At 58.8% G+C, this 18,416-nt stretch overlaps 1 protein-coding gene across 3 annotated transcripts; it reads right to left on the reverse strand.

The window, feature by feature from the left end:
* Window positions 1–1,251: 1,251 nt before the first annotated feature.
* On the reverse strand, window positions 1,252–17,368 carry GTF3C5 (general transcription factor IIIC subunit 5). Of its 3 annotated transcripts, none has more exons than XM_060101260.1 (11): window positions 17,016–17,368; window positions 14,079–14,298; window positions 12,619–12,817; window positions 8,324–8,519; window positions 7,096–7,200; window positions 5,510–5,624; window positions 5,036–5,116; window positions 4,726–4,823; window positions 3,598–3,680; window positions 2,771–2,913; window positions 1,252–1,909 (listed from the first exon to the last, which is right to left on the reverse strand). In XM_060101260.1, exons 1-11 carry the CDS (start codon window positions 17,160–17,162, stop codon window positions 1,734–1,736), a joined length of 1,563 nt encoding a protein of 520 aa, XP_059957243.1. In that variant the 5' UTR covers window positions 17,163–17,368; the 3' UTR covers window positions 1,252–1,733. The 3 variants fall into 3 exon arrangements, with proteins under 3 accessions (XP_059957243.1, XP_059957242.1, XP_059957244.1); XM_060101259.1 differs by having other exon boundaries at window positions 1,252–2,014; XM_060101261.1 differs by lacking the exon at window positions 1,252–1,909 and having other exon boundaries at window positions 2,804–2,913; window positions 3,594–3,680.
* Window positions 17,369–18,416: the final 1,048 nt, after the last annotated feature.

Consider the following 18,416-nt stretch of genomic DNA (forward strand, 5'->3'; position numbering starts at 1 on the left):
CAACTGGATGGGCACATTCGAAGCTGAATTGCTGTTAATTTGTTAAGCGTGATGACAGTGTCACTGTGTTTTGAAAACAAAAAGTCCTGATGTGTCAGACACACACCGAAGTAGGGGATTTCCTTAACACAATTCCAGCAAAACACAAATACGGAACAGAACACAACCGTGGGGAATAGATGCAACAAGTTTGGTAGAAGGTAACCGGTAAAGCCATATGATGGATAAATAGGGGCTTATTATACAATACTCAGAACTTCTGTGTATATTTGCTATTTTCCATAATAAAATGCTTTTTAAAAGGGTGTGTGTGTGTAGGTATTTAGGTTTCTAAGTAGGGAATCCCTGAATACTTTTCAAGAACCTGGGAAGCCCGTCCAATTCGGCACATAGAAGGCAGGTTCTGGGTAAGGTGGGGCTTAGCTGCAGAGGGAGTGTCCCTGTCCCCCAGCATGCCTCTCTCAGCTCTGCACAGGGACCAAGGCAGCTTCTGGGAGAGGGGGGCCAGAACCCAGACCTTCTCCCCCTGAGCTTTGAGTTTAGCAGCATGGCTTAGTGGGACCAGCCGCAGCTAAGATCCACCAGCAGAGACCTCGGCCTGAGCGAAAGCGGTACGGAGGTGAGGGAAGGGGGAAGGCCCAGGCAGCTGCGCCTCATCCCCAGCGGGAGCGAGAGGCACATTGGGGCACTCAGCTCTACAGGGCCGGTTCCCAGAACTGACCACTTCAGGCCAACTGTGAGCCACTAGGGTTTCTGACCTGTCGTGGGAGGGGGCTTCTGTCTGACTTTGGAACTTGTGGTCACACTCTGTGGCCCAGCCTGCTGGCTGAGGAAGGGGGTGACGGGGCTCATGTCTGGCTCAGGCAGCGTGTGAGGGGGTTACTCCCCGGGGAGAGCAGGTTCAGCCCCACCCAGGGACCCTGCAACCCCTGGAAACCTCTGGTTTCACAGCAGGCAGCCCCGAGACAGGGTCTGTCTCCCGTGAGCCTCTCAAGAACACATCCATTTGGAACAGGAAGGGATGAACGTGAGGCTATAAGGGCCCCCGCGGCTGCAGTTACTGCTGGCTGTTCTCACCTGGCCCACCGGGCGAGGGGCATCAGGCCTGTTCTCAACCATCCCGGCATCACCCACCACGAGGTCACTGAGTGAACGACTGAAGGGACAAACGGTGTCCAGCGGGATCCCAAGCCCAGAGGCAAGAGGAAACCCCTCTCTGGCCCTGACATCCCCACTGAGACACCAAGACTCCTTGGGAAAATGTGTTTAATACGGACAATTCCAGCTGGGCCTGCCCTTTGCCAGGTTACCCCAAATGGACGGGGTCCAGACACAATGGCAGAGTCTTCGCCACCCGTGACCACGGACCAGGTTCCTCGCCCCGTCCTAGCCTCAGCAGCAGCCAGGGCCGGCCCTCCCCCGCGACACCATCTGCACCTCCAGCGCTTGCTGGTCTCAGCCAGAGGGAGGCACTGTGCGCTGGCTCAGCCCAAGGGACACTGGGCTGGCTCGCGGCTGTGCAAAGCCGGGGCACAAGCTTCGGGATGTCCCCAGGCACCCAGGGCCAGAGGGCGGCCCCAGGCAGGACCAGGGTCAGCCGTACCCGGCTGCTTTCCTCAGCGGGGCCGCCTGGGGCCATTCTGGCTGCTGCGGGCAGCACCAGGGAGCCCCGGCTTGTCCTGGGTCCCTCATCAGGCCTGGTCAGGGGGCCCAGCCTGGAGCCCAGGGCTGCATCACACGTAGTCCAGAATTTCCGTCTCCATCTCGTTCTCGCTCCCGTCCGACGGCTTGAAGTCCTCCTCGTCCTCCTCGTCCTCGTCCTCATCCTCCTCGTCCTCTTCCTCGTCCCCAGATTCGCAGGGCAGCTGTTCTTTCCCGCCGTCAGCCTGGGCCGGGCTGGAGAAGAGAGCTGGGCCAAAAGACAGGCCGTGTGTGTCCCGCCGTTGGCTCCTGGGCGCACCCACACCAGCTGTCGCGGGTCTCAGCCAGAGGCCCTCGGCTCCTGGGGGCCTGTCTACAAATACGGGTGTCTGGGCTCAAGCTCTAGAGAAGCTGCTTTGGGAAGTAGGACGGCTGGGGGACCTGGGACTCCAGTTTAACAAGCACTTCAGGGAACACTGAGGCCAAGGGCCTTGAAAACCTCTTCCCCGGAGGAGCCTCGGGAAGCTCATGGGTCCCATGGACTCCCCAGGAGTGTGCAGGGCTCCGTGTCAGTGCTTTTCTCAACTGGACTCTCAGAGGGGGGCTGCGTCCTAAAGGAGGCTGAGAACCCCTACTCCCATCAGCTCCATAGGGGCTGGTGGGTCTGGGCCGCCCCCTCCCCGAGCCTGGGAGGAGCCCCCGACAGGGGCACTTTCGCTTGCTCTCCCCCAGCCCCATCAGACCTGCAGTGCAGCAAGGGCTCACCCCCCCTTGCTGGGGGGTGACAGGAGCCCAGGCCCCGCCGTCCCTGCCCTCCCTGCCCTCCCAGGGGAGACAGGAGCAACATGCCCACACGTGGCCAGAGGATGTAGGGTGACATCAGGGCATAAAGCGGCGGCCCCCCTGGCAGCGCTGGCCGTGTCCCAGCCCCACCCTCTGGGCCCGTCTCCTGCCTTCAACCCCCAGGGCTGAGCCCTGGCTCCGAAGGCCTCCCTCCCACCACTGTCAGGGCAAGAGGCTCCCACTTGGGTGCTATTTCTTGGGGAGGAGGTCCACTAGGGACACTTGCTCAGGCCCCAGAGGGGGGCCCAAAGCACCCAGGGCTTCCCTTCACCCCGAGCACTCTCACCAGGCCTCTTGGAGCGGATGGTGTGCCGGATCATGAGGGACATCATGTCCCTCAGGTCATCACTGGTCTTGGGGAGGCACCAGCCGTCCCGCTCTGTGCAGAGACTTTCAGCCCCGTCATTGCGGTGAATGATCTTCTGCAGCCTGGGCATTGGGAGACAAGAGTTCCAGGGTGGGGTCTCTGCTCACAGGTGCCAGTAAGCGGTTTTGGCAGAGCTGGGGTTGTGCTCAGAAAAACAGCACTCAGAGCACCATCCCGAGGGACGAGCACGGTCACAAAGGGCGTCCACGAAAGCCGTACGCCCCCAGCCGGGGCCCCGATCCCCACAGTGCACACAAGGCGGACGTGTGCCACGGCCCACTTGCCTGGTGAGAGCCTGAGCGTTCAGCAGGTCCCAGGCTGGGTTTAACACGCTCCCGCCTCCTCCCACCCCAGCACCCCTCCCCCAGGTTTTTAAACATCACTAGGAACAACTGGCTTAAAGGTTTCTGGGATTCTGATCAACTCCAGGGACTGGGGACCGTGTCAGGAACCCCCATGCGGGCAAAGGAGGAGGAAGGCAAAGACCCCGGCCCAGCGCTGTGCTCTGCGCGCAGCACAGCTGGCTGCTCAGAGGTGCGGCCCGAGATGCGCCCGGGAAGCTACTCCCGAGGGCCGCGCGAGCCCGGGCAGAGGACTCCCAGGCGGCCGGCCTTCTCGCTGAGAGATTAAGGCTGACGTGGAGTGGAAGAGTCGCAGGAAACACTTCGGTCCCCCGCTGGTTTCTCTGCCTGACCCCGAGTCCCACGGTCCCCACCTCGGCGTCTCGGGGCCCCGCACGTACGTACTCGTCCACGTTCAAGTCGCAAAACTGGTAGAACATCTGTCGGTACGGTGGCAAGGCCCCCTCCCGGAAGATGTAGACCGAGTCCTGAGAAAGCAGGGCAGAGACGGCAAGGTCGGAGGGAGCGTCCCCGGGGCGGGTGGCGCAGGAGAGCCCCATGCCGTGGCTCCCACGGCGCCTCTCCCAGGGCGGCTGCGCTTCCTGCTCCCGGGACCCGGCAGGCCTGGCTCTTCTCCCCGGATCCAGGCGAGGCAGACGAGCCACGGGCCGGGGAGCCGGTGTGCAGAAAACGAGCCACGACTCCCCAGGCGTCGAGGGGTGGTCGAAGCAGCCAGGCCCTCCCTTGGGCCCTGGGACCGTGAGCCACCAGGGGCCGGGGCTGGGCTCCACCTCGGCGCCTCCCTGCAGGGCCCTCCGCACGTCTCTCTTCCACTGCTCGGTCATCTTAGGTGGCCCTGCAGGCCAGTTCCAGAGGTGGGCATAAAGGCCTAAGACAAGAGTCCTGGAGGAGGACGGCTGCTCTGGCGAGGGTCCGGGCCCTCCCTGAGGAGCGGAGACCTGACGCTGCTGGGAGACAGCCGCCCCACCCCCTCTACGAGGCAGGTGACTCCAGGGAGGGGGCCACCCTGACGCCCTCCCCCGCGCCACCCCCCCCCACCCCCACCCCCACCCCCACCCCCACCCCGAGCCTGGAGCAGCTCACGTCGGCCAGGCACGGGAAGGGCCCCGGGAGTCGCCGCCCCTGCTGCGTGCCTGTGCTAACGGAGAGCCTGAGCCTGTGAGGGCGGCCCACGTCCAGCCTGCGGCCGGGGTGCAGACGGTCCGCTCTGGCTTCGGGCCCACAGCGCCTGATGCTCACTCGCCCCGTGGCTGCCACGCGGGGCTGCTGGCGTCTGAGCCCCTCCCTAAGACGTGCCCAGGCGGTCTCCAGCACCCACGCCCAGAGGCTGTCCCGGGAGGTGGGAGTCACATAAAGGCACTGGGAGGGCAGAGCGGCCTCAGTCGGAGCCCCTCCTGGCGTCACAGGCGGGGCTGGGGGCTGTGTGAGGGGTCTTGGGCCTGCCCGAGGGAGGGGCCGCCACTCCCCACTCCCCACGCCCTCACCCAGGCAGGCAGCTCAGGGGACACCGACCTTGAGCTTGTACTTGTTGGAGGCCAACTTGCGTGCACTGGCCGACCCCGAGGAACCCAGGCCCTGCTTCAGGTCGTGCATGGTGGCGAGCTGGCTGCCTGCGAGGGGACCACAGCAGGGCTTTGGAATACGGGGGGGGGGTGTTTTTCCCGCCCCCCCGCCCTGCCCTCCTGGCTGCGCCCTCCCTCCCCGGGGTGTGCGGGTCAGCAGTGCCCTGGAGTGACCTCCTCGGGAAGCCCCTTCCCATCCCGCCATCCGAATGCCCATCTTCCCCAGCGCCTGATCCGCAGAGGGAGCCTGAGCCCCTTACTCGTTTTTTTGACGGTGATGGGGAGGCTGTAGTTGTAGGTGCTGCGCTTGGCCTTGACGGGCATGTCGCTGGGGGCGTAACCTGCCGGAGGGGGGCGCGCATCAGGTGGGGTGGGCGCAGAGCCCCTTCTGGCAGCCACAGGCGCACCGGGGCTCCCTGGGGCTCCCTGGGGCGGCTCCTGAGAAGGAGACTCAGGCCCCCCGCTGCAGTGACAGGAGCCGCCGTGTCCTGGTGCTTTGTGTGCGGGGGGGTCACTGCGGGCTGGGGGCAGGAGACTGACGGGACGCCTGGCCTGCACCACAGGAGCCAGGACGAGAACTCGGGTCCTCGTGTCTGCGCTATTCTGTCCCTAACAGTCCCCCCAAGTGGGGAACATATCCTCTCCACGTGGATATATTCTTACTACAGAAGAGAATGCTGGAAACAGAAAGCGATAAAGGGAAAAGGAAAGCAAAGGTTTCAGTAATTGTTTACCGTATTTCATTCCACAACGGATTCGGAAGTCAAGGACTTGATAAATCTTGGCGTCTGGGTGTTTTCGGGGGTCGTACCCGAATCGAATCCACAGGCTTCTCCAGGGGCCTGTTATCTGGAGACAGAAAGGGCGGGAGTGCGAAGTGCGGTCAAGGCCGATCCCCAGCCCCCCTGAGTTGCAGGCCCAGGTGGCTGCCCAGATGGGGCATCACCACACCCCCAAGAGCTGGGGACAGGCTCTGGAACCCTGCCCCCCAGCTCGCACGTGTGGCTCGGTCCCCTCGGATAGGTCAGTTGACCTTTCCAAGCCTTGGTCTTCCTGTCAGATGGCGTTTTTGTTTTTTTTTTTTTTTGCGGTACGCGGGCCTCTCACTGTTGCGGCCTCTCCCGTTGCGGAGCACAGGCTCTGGACGCGCAGGCTCAGCGGCCATGGCTCACGGGCCCAGCCGCTCCGCGGCATGTGGGATCTTCCCGGACCGGGGCGCGAACCCGTGTCCCCTGCATCGGCAGGCGGACTCTCAACCACTGCGCCACCAGGGAAGCCCCAGATGGTGTTTTTGTGAGGATTAAATGAGACGGTGCCCCTGAAGCCCTCACCACAGTGCCTGGCACAGAGCAAGAGCTCAAGAACTGTCACAACTGTGACAACTGTGCTAATGGATGGAGGCACTGTCCCCAAACAGTGCCCCCGAGGTCCTTGTGTCCAGAAAGCCAATGCTAAAAGGCAGGCAGCAGTTTGTGATGTTGAGTCTAAGCCCAGGAGGGATGAGCCCGTCTCATGCCCCCCACCTCCTGGCCATCACGGTCATGGTCACATTGTCCGCTCGCCTCCCCAGGCCCCAGGTGGGACCCTTGGCCAGCAGGAGCTCTTCCTCACAGCACCTTGGGGAATCTCAGTGATGAGAGCCCCATCTCCATGCCCTCCTGGACTGAGTCCAAGGCGCATGTGACCCCTACTGAACGCCCCTCAACCCAGGGAGAATGCGTGAAGGCAGGTGGCACTGTGGTTAGGGGCCCAGGCACTGCAGCCAAACAGGCCAGGGTCCCCAGGGGGCTCTGCCACTCCCTGGCTGTAGGATCTTGGCCATCAAGTCACCAATCTGAGCCTAGCCTCTTCATCAGAGGTCCAAACCCTGCTGCCATCCCCCACGGAAGAAGAAAGGATGCTATGCACATAGCACTTAACCCAGCGCCTGGTCCTTAGAAAACTCTCCATACAAGGCCATTAAAAAATGTATAATCCAGGGCTTCCCTGGTGGCGCAGTAGTTGAGAGTCCACCTGCCGATGCAGGGGACACGGGTTCGTGCCCCGGTCCGGGAAGATCCCACATGCCACGGAGCGGCTGGGCCCGTGAGCCACGGCTGCTGAGCCTGCGCGTCCGGAGCCTGTGCTCCACAACGGGAAAGGCCACAATAGTGAGAGACCCGTGTACCGCAAAAAAAAAAAAAAAAAAAGTATAAGCCCTTTAACAAGCCATCCTCCGGGTGCTGGGACAGGGCCTCCTGCTCTTGCTGGGGCTCTGAGGCACGTCAGGGGTCAGGACAACCCAGCTGGGAAGCAAGGTGGGCGGTGGGCAGACACTCACCATGTAATAGGCCACGAAGGGCAGCAAGACCTTGAGCTTGTCGGGGTGGACGCTGATGTTGGCCTTGACAGCGTTACGTGACCAGATGGGGCGGATTTCAAACAGCTGGAGGGTCAAGGCAGAGGCTGAGAAGAGCACAGGCAGCTTCCCCGCCTGCCCCAGGCTCCCCGCACGGTCTGGCCCCAGAGGACCTTCCTGAGAGGAGCGGGGGTGGAGGGAGCAGGGGCCAGGCAGGTGGGGAGGGGCCTCTGCGCACGCCCACTTGTCCCGCCCTCGGAGGCGCCCTGCCCGCCCAGCACGTGTCAAGTGCAGTTGCAGGGCCTGGGGGTCTTGAAATGACCATGAGAGACGCTGTCCCTGTCCTCAGGCAGCTCAAAGGGCAGCGGGGAGGCAGAGGACCAAAGGAGCCAGAGCAGGGCCAGGAGGAGGACAGCCAGAGCTCTGGGACCCTGAGCAGCCCCAGAGGGCAGGGGCCTGAGCTGGGATGTGAAGAAGGCCGCAGGGGACGGCCCAGCCCCCTCCCAGTGGGAGGACTGTGAAAGGCCAGTGGGGCTGGAGTGGGAGGGCCAGGGTGGGAGCGGCCCTGAGCCAGGTGGGAGATTGGGCTGTGTCCAGAGGACAGTGAGGGGCCTTGGAGAGTGGCCCCCACTTCCCCCCAACCTAGTGACTGCTAGAAACATAACAAGGTGTCCACCACTTAAGAAATAACATCCCACCCCATCCCCGTCCCGCACCAAGCGGACAGTCAAGTCCAACAGGGGCAGAGGCAGCGTCGGGCAGCAGCGACGTGCTGAGAACCTACTGTCCACACCTGTGGCGACGCAAGGACCAGTCCCCTGGCCTGGGTCTTCCAGAACCTGCAAGCCAGCGGGCAAGGCAGGAGGCCGCCTCCTCCCAGGGCCCCCGCCCACCCCGACTCTAAAGGGGAGGAAGTGCCAGGCCTGGTGCGCACCAGGTGCCCCATCTAGTGTGTTGCAGCCAAGGGCTGGATGAACAAAAGCTTCCGGAATCCCGGAGCTCCATGCCGAGGTCACACGTGGACAATATTTACCATCCCAAAGGGACCTCTTATGAGTTTTAAGGAGCACTTTGAACTCTGGGAAGACACGGCTTATACTGGCACAGCTTTAGATGTAACATCTGGAGGGGAAGAGTTCCTATGTGTTAATAAATGAGCCTAAAACAAGGTGCGGCCAGTGCAGAGGTGGCCGGAGGGGGCGGGGCTCACCTTCCTCAGCTCCTCCTCCACCTTCTGGTCCACGGGGTTGGTGCACACCTTCCTCCAGGTCTGGGCCGCAGCCTCTAGCGGCTGCTCGGGCACCTCATCCCCCTCGAAGTTGACAAAGATGGCGTTGTGAGGGCGCCGGGCCCTGCTCAGGCCGATCAGGTTCTCCCCGGAGACGGAGGGGTGGTTGTAGCCTTCCCTAGGAGCAGAGAGCTGCTGAGGGTGGCAGCGCCAGGCGTGGGCCCGGCCGGACACGGGCAGCCCACGTTTCCCTGGAATCTGGGTGAGGAGAGGATCTCAGCCCCAGCCGCTGAAGGCAGGCGCCTGTGTTCTCAGGCTGATGACCAGGAGGAGAAGCGGCAGCGAGTCCGAGTCGGCTCAGAGAGGCTCCGAAGCAGGGCCAGGCCAAGAGTCCCAGAGGCTGGGGCGTGGGGAAGGGCCCCTGCTGTGAACTGCATCGCGTCGTGCACAGCACCGTCCAGCCAGTGACAAGATGGAAACAGCCCAGATGCCCATCAGGCAGGGACAACGGAATCAGCTGAGGCGCGGGCGGCCACACAGGAACCACTAATCAGCTGTCAGATTGCAGCTGTGCTCACTGGCGTCCACAATTCACTTATCTAACCCTCGAAACAATCCTACGAGGAAGGATCCATTTCCCATGAAGTCACTGAGGCCACAGGGGTTGGAAACCTGCCTCGACCCAGAGCTTGAGGTGACGGAGCCGGGACTTGAGCCCAGGGAGGCTGGCGGGGCCGCTAACCTCCACCCTGCTCGGAAGCATCTCGACAATACCCCAGTGAAGGGAGGACGGATACTACCAGACGCTCTCGTCACAGAGGCTAAAAGAAGGGCTCTGGGGACCTCCCTGGAGGTCCAGTGGTTAGGACTTCGAGCTTCCACTGCAAGGGGCCTGGGTTCGACCCCTGGTCAGGGACCTAAGATCCATCCCGCAAGCCACACGGTGCGGCCAAAAAAAGTGGGGGGACGGGGCTCTGCCACCAGCTGTCAGCACAGAACACACAGGGCCAACGATTCCTAGGAGGCTCAGAGCGCTTCCCTCTGAGGTGGGACGTCAGGAACATCACAGCTTCGCTAAAGCAGGGGGAACAGTACAAGGAGCCCCCATAAGCCCACCATCCGCTTCCACAATTGCCTTCACAGGGCCAATTTCACGCCATCCAGGCCCCACCCCAAACCCACTCAATTATTTTGCAGTGCATTTCAAAGTATGTCCTGGATGTCACACAGGTGATTAATACCTTTGAAATTTGTTTCCATTTTACCGTAATTTTCTACATGAGTACATACCATCTGCATATTTATAAAGAACAACAAGGTGATTTTTCACATTGGGAAACAAAATTACAAAGACAGGATCAAATCTGTGCCTTTTTTAAAAAACATGACTCCAGGGCTTCCCTGGTGGCGCAGTGGTTGAGAGTCCGCCTGCCGATGCAGGGGACACAGGTTCGTGCCCCGGTCAGGGAGGATCCCACATGCCGTGGAGCGGCTGGGCCCGTGAGCCATGGTCGCTGAGCCTGAGCGTCTGGAGCCTGTGCTCCGCAACGGGAGAGGCCACAACAGTGAGAGGCCCGCGTACAGCAAAAAAAATAATAAATAAATAAAACAAAAAAAACCAAACATGACTCCATTTGAAACCATCCTGAACACTATCCTGTTTTCCAAGACAAGTCCCAGAAGCCCCAGACACCCCCGAAGGAAAGTCCCAGGTGCTCCCTCTGGGCCAGGCAGCAGCAGCAGGGAGCGGGCCGCCTGCCCTCCCCACTCAACTGCCTCGAGGAGGGGGGACCCCCGTCAGGCCAGCTTCCCAGCCTGTCCTCTGCCCACTGGCCATATAGGAAGCTCAGCCTCCCTGGACCCACGAAGGCCAGCAAGGCAGGGGCCAGGCCTCCTCTGCCAGTCCTCGGTACGCATGAGGGCCATCAGAGCAGAAAAAGCAATGGCAGCCCTGGGAGAAAAGGCAGGTTCCTTCCACGTGCTGGAAAATCGATAAACGACATGGGAGAAAAACAGGGCCTGTGGGTTCAAGGGCAGCCGGCCCTCCACCCTTGTCCCCCTCCCAGAGGCTGGGAGACAGCTGTCTGCTGGCCCTACAGGATAGAGCAGTTACTCTGACGCTGCCATCCAGCATCAGGGCCGGCAATGTGGGGCAGGGGACGGGTGCCTCTAGTTCCTTCTTCTACATATTTTTGTTTCTGACTGTAAGAGTAAAATGCTTGTAGGGGGGAAATGTTTCAAATTTTAGAAACACATACAGTTAAAAAATTTGAAACTCTCATAATGAGTATAACATAAGCACAGAAAACTGCACACACTAGGGTTTTCAGCAGGGAGGGAATGGACCCGATTCCTTGCAGTTATCCATTTCTGTAATGTCTGGTCTTTTCTAACAAGCACAATTTACTCCTGCAATCAGAAAATGGGTCGGGGTGGGGGGGGGTGGCGTTATGGACTCAACTGGCCTGAGAGACATCGACCCTTGTCTGGCTCTCGACTTACTTTTGAGGCAACGGGGAAACGAAGTGAGGACTGGGCCCTGGATGACGTGAAGGGCACTGTTAACGTTTGCTCATTCTGATGACAGCACTATGGCTAAGTTAAAATAAACCAAGTCCTTCCCAGTTAGAGACACACACTTGTTTCTGGAGGACGTGCTGTGATGCTGGGGGTGGAGGTGGTGGGGAGGTGAAACCAGCAGCAGAAAGTTGAAGCTGGTGACGTAGGTGGGCGTCCATCAGACACTCCTCTCTCCTTTTGGAACTCCCCAGAATATATTTTTTAAAGGAAGGGAACAATACACCTTTCTCCTTAGCATAAAATCTTAGCTCCTTTCTGTGGCCCGTGGGACCCTCACCCCACCCCTCCCTCGGCTCTCTGTGCTTCGGGGGCAACACCCCCGACTGTTCCTTTGCATGTGCCAGCCCCCTGGTCTGGAACGTTCTCCCTGGATCTTCACCTGCCCGGCTCTGTCATCACACAGGTCTGTTTCAAAGGTCAGCTCCCCCGAGGACCCTCCCGCACCCCACTCACTGTCCATGACGGCCCACTCCCCACTTACCTCCTTTAAGACACACACCTGCCCGCAGGCTCCCACCGCCCACTCATCCCTCACTGGGGCTCCATCGGCTCCCCAGCCCCCGGCCCTGCACGGAGCCTCCTGTCACGTCCCCACTGACACTGGCTCCAAGGGGAGCCCTGGGCCCCGACAGGAGGTCAGTACTCGTTGATGGAAATACTTGGATGAGGGAAGAGAAGCTTCTCGCCCTCCCGCCCCTCTGCAGATAACTGTTCTGGGCCCAATCTTCCCAATCTTTCCAGGCTTCTATTATCACCCAGTTTACTTTTATAGCACAGAGTCTGCTCTAACACCTGCTTTTCCTAGAGCAAGGTTTCTGGACACGAGCCATGTTGGCCCATGGAGCCCGCTTTCTTAAAGGCTGTGCGGCCTTCCTCGGCACAGACAGGCCATCGTTTAATTAACTACGTCACCCCTATTAGGGGACTGATCACTCACTTACCCACTTTATCAAACTCTGCCCGGCACTCAGTGTTCTGAGTATTTCCAGAAGCTTCAGCATTCAGCCCTCTAACAACGCCGAGAAGCGAGTACTGTTACTGTCATTATCACCCCCGTTACAGGAGGGGAGGCTGGCGCGGGAGGTCGGGGCTCACCTGCCCGGCCTGCGATGTGGGATCACAGGGCCAGGACCCGAACACGGGCCCCCGCCCACCCGGGCTCTCTCACCACACCAGGCCCTCTCAGCTTCTTGCTGCCACCCACAACCAACCAGAAAACGTTCTTGTCAGTGTATCTTTGAGCACAGAGGCGACAGTCACTGTGGGATAAATTCCTACAGGCCGCCTGGTGGTCAGGAGAGAACATTTAAAACTTTAATAGATTCTGCCAGGTTGCTCTCCAAAAAATATCGACCTCGTTCCCAGGGCTCCTGCGGCAGGGGGTGTCTGTCTCTCCACACCTCAAGGTACACACTTTTGGGGAGGGGTCTAAGTCCAAACATCCTGATTCACACTCTGTGGTGTGAGGACAGCCCTGAGCAAGGCCTCCGGGTGGGGCGCGGGGACCAGGGCTGGTTCCTGACACCCCTGGTCAGGGCCCCTGGTCACCAGCTGCTCTGTTGCTGGGGCCACGGGCCTGAGTAAAGCCGGCCGCCCTGGCCGCCTGACCCGTGAGTGGAAGAGTCCAGCCCTCTGAGCGCAGGGCCCTTGCCCTGAGCCCCGATGCTGCGGGGCGGCGGCCACAGGGAGGTACTTACCGGTGCTGTGTCTCTGGGCGGTAGGAGTAGTCCACCGGGGTGTCCAGCCTGGAGAAGATGGGCGGGGGGATGTAGAGCGGCAGCTCCTGGTGGAAGAAACTCTCCTTCTCGGGCTTGAGCATGAGCACCTTGCTGTACATGGACATGTGCCTGCCACCCGCCTCCGTGTGCACGGCCAGGTACTGGAAGTCAGACATTCCTGGGAAGAGAGGTAGACAGACGGCGGACACCCTATGACACCCGCCCAGGCACTGGCAGCTGCCACGCACCAGCACCCACGTCTTCTTGGGTGCACTGAGCGGGCCTCGCAGGGGAGGCTGCCGGGCAACGGTAGCAGGGCCCAAAACAACACGTCTGAGTCGCTTCTGGGAACTCAGCCCCGTCGCTTGGATAAATGCTACTTTGGGGGGTAGGGGAGTTACATGATATGTGAGGATGAAGTCTAGGTCAGTGCTTCTTAGACTGCACCATGCACGTGACTCACCTGGGACCTTGCTAAATGCAGATGCTGAGGTGTTGCATTTCTAACAAGCTCCCAGGTGAGGCCCATGCTGCTGGTCTGGGACACACACTGAGTGGTGAGGTACCGGCTCAATTAGGGAGAGAAAGAAACGGATCATTTGGGAAGCCTCGTCCCGGGAAGGACGGCCCTCTTTGGTGAATACCACTTTCCACCAGAATGATGGACGTTCCCAATGCCCGACTTGTGGGATCCCAGGCCCTGTTTTAGTTTCTTTACACTTTCTATCCCCCTCTTCCTTTTTAGTCTTTATTCTCTTCAGTTTCTATCTCAGAACTGCGGCTGCAACTACAGATACTCTTGAGGCTTGTTAGTAATTCGCCAAGTACCACGCGTGTGCGTGAACCGGCACACGGCCATCATCTCTGAATCTCCACGAGGGCCTGAGGAACTCTGGGCTCCCACTGCACACACACGGAGATCGAGGGAGGCTGAGGCAGGCACAGCTCCCCCTCTCCACCCCACGCCTCAGCACCTCCTCCCAGGGGTTCCCTGTGGGGAGCAAACTCGACTGAGGACCCCACGGGAGACATCCAGTTGGCTGAGAGTTCAAAGGACATGAGGTCCCAAGGGGCTAAGGTGATCTGGGAAGGCTTCAGAGGGTCGGCAAGGCCCGCAGCAGTCAAGACCAAGAAGATCCCCAAACGCGAGGGCGGGGGTGGGGCTGAAAACTGGGGGCCTGGGGACCAGTTTTATTTGGCCCCATGACACGGCTTTAACAATGAGATTTCTCCGAGAATTCCAGCTTCTCTTTAGAATGCAGAAAACCGAGCAGCAACGAGCAGGGCCTCCTGGACAGGGCCTGCGCTCTGCCACGCCCCTCCCGCCTGGGCATATCCGGGCCCCCTTCACCGCGTGGATGACCCACGCAGCTCCTGCAGGCACGAGGGACGCGGGCCCTGAAATAACCCAGTGCGGTAAGAATGCACCTCGCAGTTACCTTGAAATTTGTAAACGGTGGAGACGATGCCAAGGCTCTCTATGTCGAACGTGACCTTGGGGTGAGCCTCAGGCCCCGGCGCCCCCCTCTGCCGTCTCACCTTCCTCTTGATCCGGAGCAGCAGGCTGCTGGTACTGAAGCGGTTGGCACACACGGGGTGGCAGTAGGGGTCCTTGGGCCGGAAGTACAGCTCCAGCCTCTTAGTGGGGTCTGCATAGATCTGCGGCGAGGTCCAAGCAGACAGAGTAAAGCAGAGGGCCGCCAAGCAGCTGGCAGCTCCTCCCTCAATGAAAGCCTGATGGCGACCCAGGTGGCCAGGGAAGGGCCAGGAGGTTTTTTGTTTCGTTCTGAGCTTTCAATTCCCAAAAGACTCATTTTTCAAACCCAAGTATCTTAGCTTTTATCTGGTAGGGAAAATGAAGGCAGTCTCTTCCTTCTAAGAGGTTGTAAAGTTGGAGACGATAACTATCAGTTAAGGAAAGCCACTGTCTCTTGAGTGACAGGTCCGTGCGGGTAACCACCTACTCTTCGGGCAGCACGTCAGGGAGGTGTCACCCGCGTGTCTGCCGTGGAGAGCCTGGGTGGGAGTTGAATGACTAGTCTAGGGCTTCTTCTCTAGGAACTACCCACCCCAAAAGGTCCTGGTATTCAGCCTCATATATACAAAAGTTTCGAGGTCCAAAGGAGATGCAATCGACAAGTAACAAGCACTTTGGCCCTGACTAGTGTGACTTACCCTTTCCACGCCTTGGTTCCTTCTCCTTAAACTGGACATAATAACAGTACCTACTCATCAGATTGTTACAATGATTAAATGGAAATATATGTAAAGCACTTAGCCCGGCACCTAAATCATGGTAATGTGTCATCGATATAGGAATGCTTGTCCCACATGGGGTAAGAGGGACACAGTAAGTGTCGGCTGTGAGCGTGTGAAAGCACCAACAATGTTAACTAGGCCAAGGTCATCTACCTGCTGGCCTGCTGGCTCCCCAACACCCAGGACACAACCAGGCCCTTAGCAGGTGCTCAGGAAGCATCTAGGGAAAGAAGGTTAAAAAGAGCCCCTATTGTCAGGAAACAGGTCTATGAGGCTGCTGCGCTGGGAATGACCCCAGATGTGGGGCTGGCACAGAGGAGGTGCACAAGAAACAGGAATGGAATGAACGAAGGACCAGTCTCTTCCCAAAGGGGTCACACTGTAACTGTGTCCAAACATCCCTGGCGTTAGCAGGAGTAAGGGTCCTGGTCGATGCCGCCGTAAAGTAAGTCAGGATAAAAGAAGAAAACCTGACTGACTGGGCCTCTACTGGCCTCCTGTAGAGGCTTAATGACAGGTTCAAGGTTTTTCAGTATTCTTAAAGGATGAGGAAGCAGAATTAAGAGTTCAGGGCTTCCCTGGTGGCGCAGTGGTTGAGAATCTGCCTGCCAATGCAGGGGACACGGGTTCGAGCCCTGGTCTGGGAGGATCCCACATGCCGCGGAGCAACTAGCCCCGTGAGCCACAATTACTGAGCCTGCGCTTCTGGAGCCTGTGCTCCGCAGCGAGAGGCTGCGATAGTGAGAGGCCCGTGCACCGCGATGAGGAGTGGCCCCCACTTGCTGCAACTAGAGAAAGCCCTCACACAGAAACGAAGAGCCAACACAGCCATAAATAAATAAATAAAATTAAAAAAAAAAAAAAAGAGTTCAGACTTCAGAGGGAGATGTGCATGCGTTCAAATGCCCACTGTACCAGGTAGGAGCTTATCTGACCCAACCTTTCTTCCTGTGTCTTTATCAGAAAAATGGGAATAATAATGGTAACTAACTCACTAGATTGTCGTGGAGATTCAATCATGCATTTGATGAGTATTTTATTTATTTTTATTTATTTATTTATTTATTTATTTTTTATTTTTTTTGCTGTACGCGGGCCTCTCACTGTTGTGGCCTCTCCCGTTGTGGAGCACAGGCTCCGGACGCGCAGGCTCAGCGGCCATGGCTCACGGGCCCAGCCGCTCCGCGGCATGTGGGATCTTCCCGAACCGGGGCATGAACCCGTGTCCCCTGCATCGGCAGGCGGACTCTCAACCACTGCGCCACCAGGGAAGCCCTGATGAGTATTTTAGAAGCAGGCACAGTGATGGATATTAGGACCATGGGAGGTCCCGTTCTCATAGAGTTTACAGCCTCAGAGCCAAAGGTCCAAGACAGACAATAAACACATTAAAACCTAATTTCAGATTGGAATTAGAGTTTAGCTGCTAGCAGCCACTTTAGTAAGGGCAGTCAAGGAAGGACTCTCTAAAGAAGAGACACTTCAAGATCTGGTGCATGTAAGTCACTTACATAGAGCTTTGCACAAGGTAAGAATTCATCCCAGCTCCACTGTTTGCTGGGTGAACTTGAACAAGATGATTAGGCTTCCTTGTAAAATTGGGACAATGACAGTTTCTACCTGGCAGGGTTCTAATGCAAATTGAATGTAAGTAAAGTACCTAGAAATGTAGCTGGTACAGAATAAATTGTTAGCTATTACTACTTTTAACACTAATAACATAATCCTTCCTACCCCTGTCATTGTAGGTCAACGGTTCTTAATCTCCCCATAACCTCATTCTTCTGCTCTGTGAAATGAGGATGTGGCAGCCCAGCACATCCTGGGGAGCGGGGGGGTCGGTGCCATTGAGCTCCGTTCATGGCAGTAATGATGGGATGGAATGGACACCCTCTCCCCTCTCTGGGTTTCCCCTGCAGTCCTTTTCCCTCTGATCCCAGGGATAAACTGTCCACGCCCGACGGTCTTGAAGCAAATCCCCGCCCACTGGCCGCTCCAGAGCCGACCTCGAGCTCCGTTGCCAAGGAAACCTCACATCCCCGGGTAGTCCCGCCCCTCGGCCGTAGTCTAGAGACTCAGACCTCCCCTCTGGTCCCCGGAGACTCCCCGCTCCTCACCCGGGAGACGCCTTCCTCGCCGCCCAGGGTCTGCAGCATCTTGGACACGTCGCGCACCACGCCCGGGTACTCCACACACACCATGTGGCGATCGCGCCGCAGCTCCACGGGGACGGCGACCCCCGGACCCCGGTCTGCCGCCGCCATCCTGCTCGTCGGGCCCGCCGCGGGCCGTCCCTCCTCGAGCTCCTAGAGGCCTCGCCTGAACTGTTCCGCGAAGGAATCGTTCCGGGCTTCCTCCCCGCTCGCGTTTGTCTAAATCCCTGAGTTCCGCGAGGCTCGAAGGCTTCTGGGAGCACACCCCCGAGGTGAGGCCCCGAGGCTCGGGGTAAACGACAGCCCGTCCCTCAACTTCGTGTTTAAAATGAGGAGGGTTGGAACTCGAGGGGCGGGGTAAGGACCTGTCTCTTCCACCAACCCGCGAGGGACCCGGAGGCTTGTAAGACACGCCCACTCTGTTAGCCAATGAGAACCCGAGGGACACGCCGAACTTTTTAGCCAATGAAGAGTCAGAAGGAAGCGAAGTTTCAGCCCCCTCCTTCCGCCTGCATAGGTTTTTAGCCAATAAAGAACCAGGACTAGGCCGGGTCTCCGCCCCTTCCTCGAATCCTACCCAATGACAACTCGAGGGCGGGCTCGAGGTAGACTTCCGGCCAGTCTTCCTGCGCGCTGAGGTCCCAGTAATGAATTGGTTTCCTGACGCCGGGTCCGCCGGAGGGGTTTCTTGGGGGCTTGGCCCCCGACTCCTGCTGGCCGCCCCAGGACGGAGACCAGGAAGAGTTTAACCTGGAAATGGGGAGCGCAAGGGAAGTTCACTTTGAATTTTTTTTTTTTTTTTTTTGGCCAGGCCGCGGGCTATGCGGGATCTCAGTTCCCCGACCTGAGATTGAACCCCCCGCAGCTGGGCAGCGAAAGCCCGGAATCCTAACCACTAGACGATCAGGGAACTCCTGGGAGTTGTGCTTTGAATGCTCGCCCACCTCCACACACGGAAAACCGGGAGTGCCCCCCTCCCTCCGTGAGAGCTCGGGGCAGAATGCGGGTGTCTGTCTTTCGTTTCTTAGACAGCTATTTAGCGCCTGCTGTGTGCTGGACATTACTCAGAACCTAACAGAGGAGAGAAGCATTAAGTGAGCGGCTGTGGAAGGCCCTGAAAGGAGGGACCGGGGCCATTCTAGGAAATGTCGGAAGACAAAACTGTTAACAGCAGGCAGGTAGCTACGTATGAGAAGAGAAGGAGGGGCAGGGGCCAGGTGGCAGGGGGTCCATGGGCAGACAAGGAAAAACAGGAGCCTCCAGACTGACAGGAAACGACACATTCTGAGTGATAAGTGTCCTGGAAGCATACAAAGAAAGGTGAGGAAAGGCGGGAATCTCTTGCGTCCAAATGTAACCTGTTGC

Source organism: Mesoplodon densirostris, chromosome 6 (assembly GCF_025265405.1).
Source record: "Mesoplodon densirostris isolate mMesDen1 chromosome 6, mMesDen1 primary haplotype, whole genome shotgun sequence".
Classification (NCBI taxonomy): domain Eukaryota; kingdom Metazoa; phylum Chordata; class Mammalia; order Artiodactyla; family Ziphiidae; genus Mesoplodon; species Mesoplodon densirostris.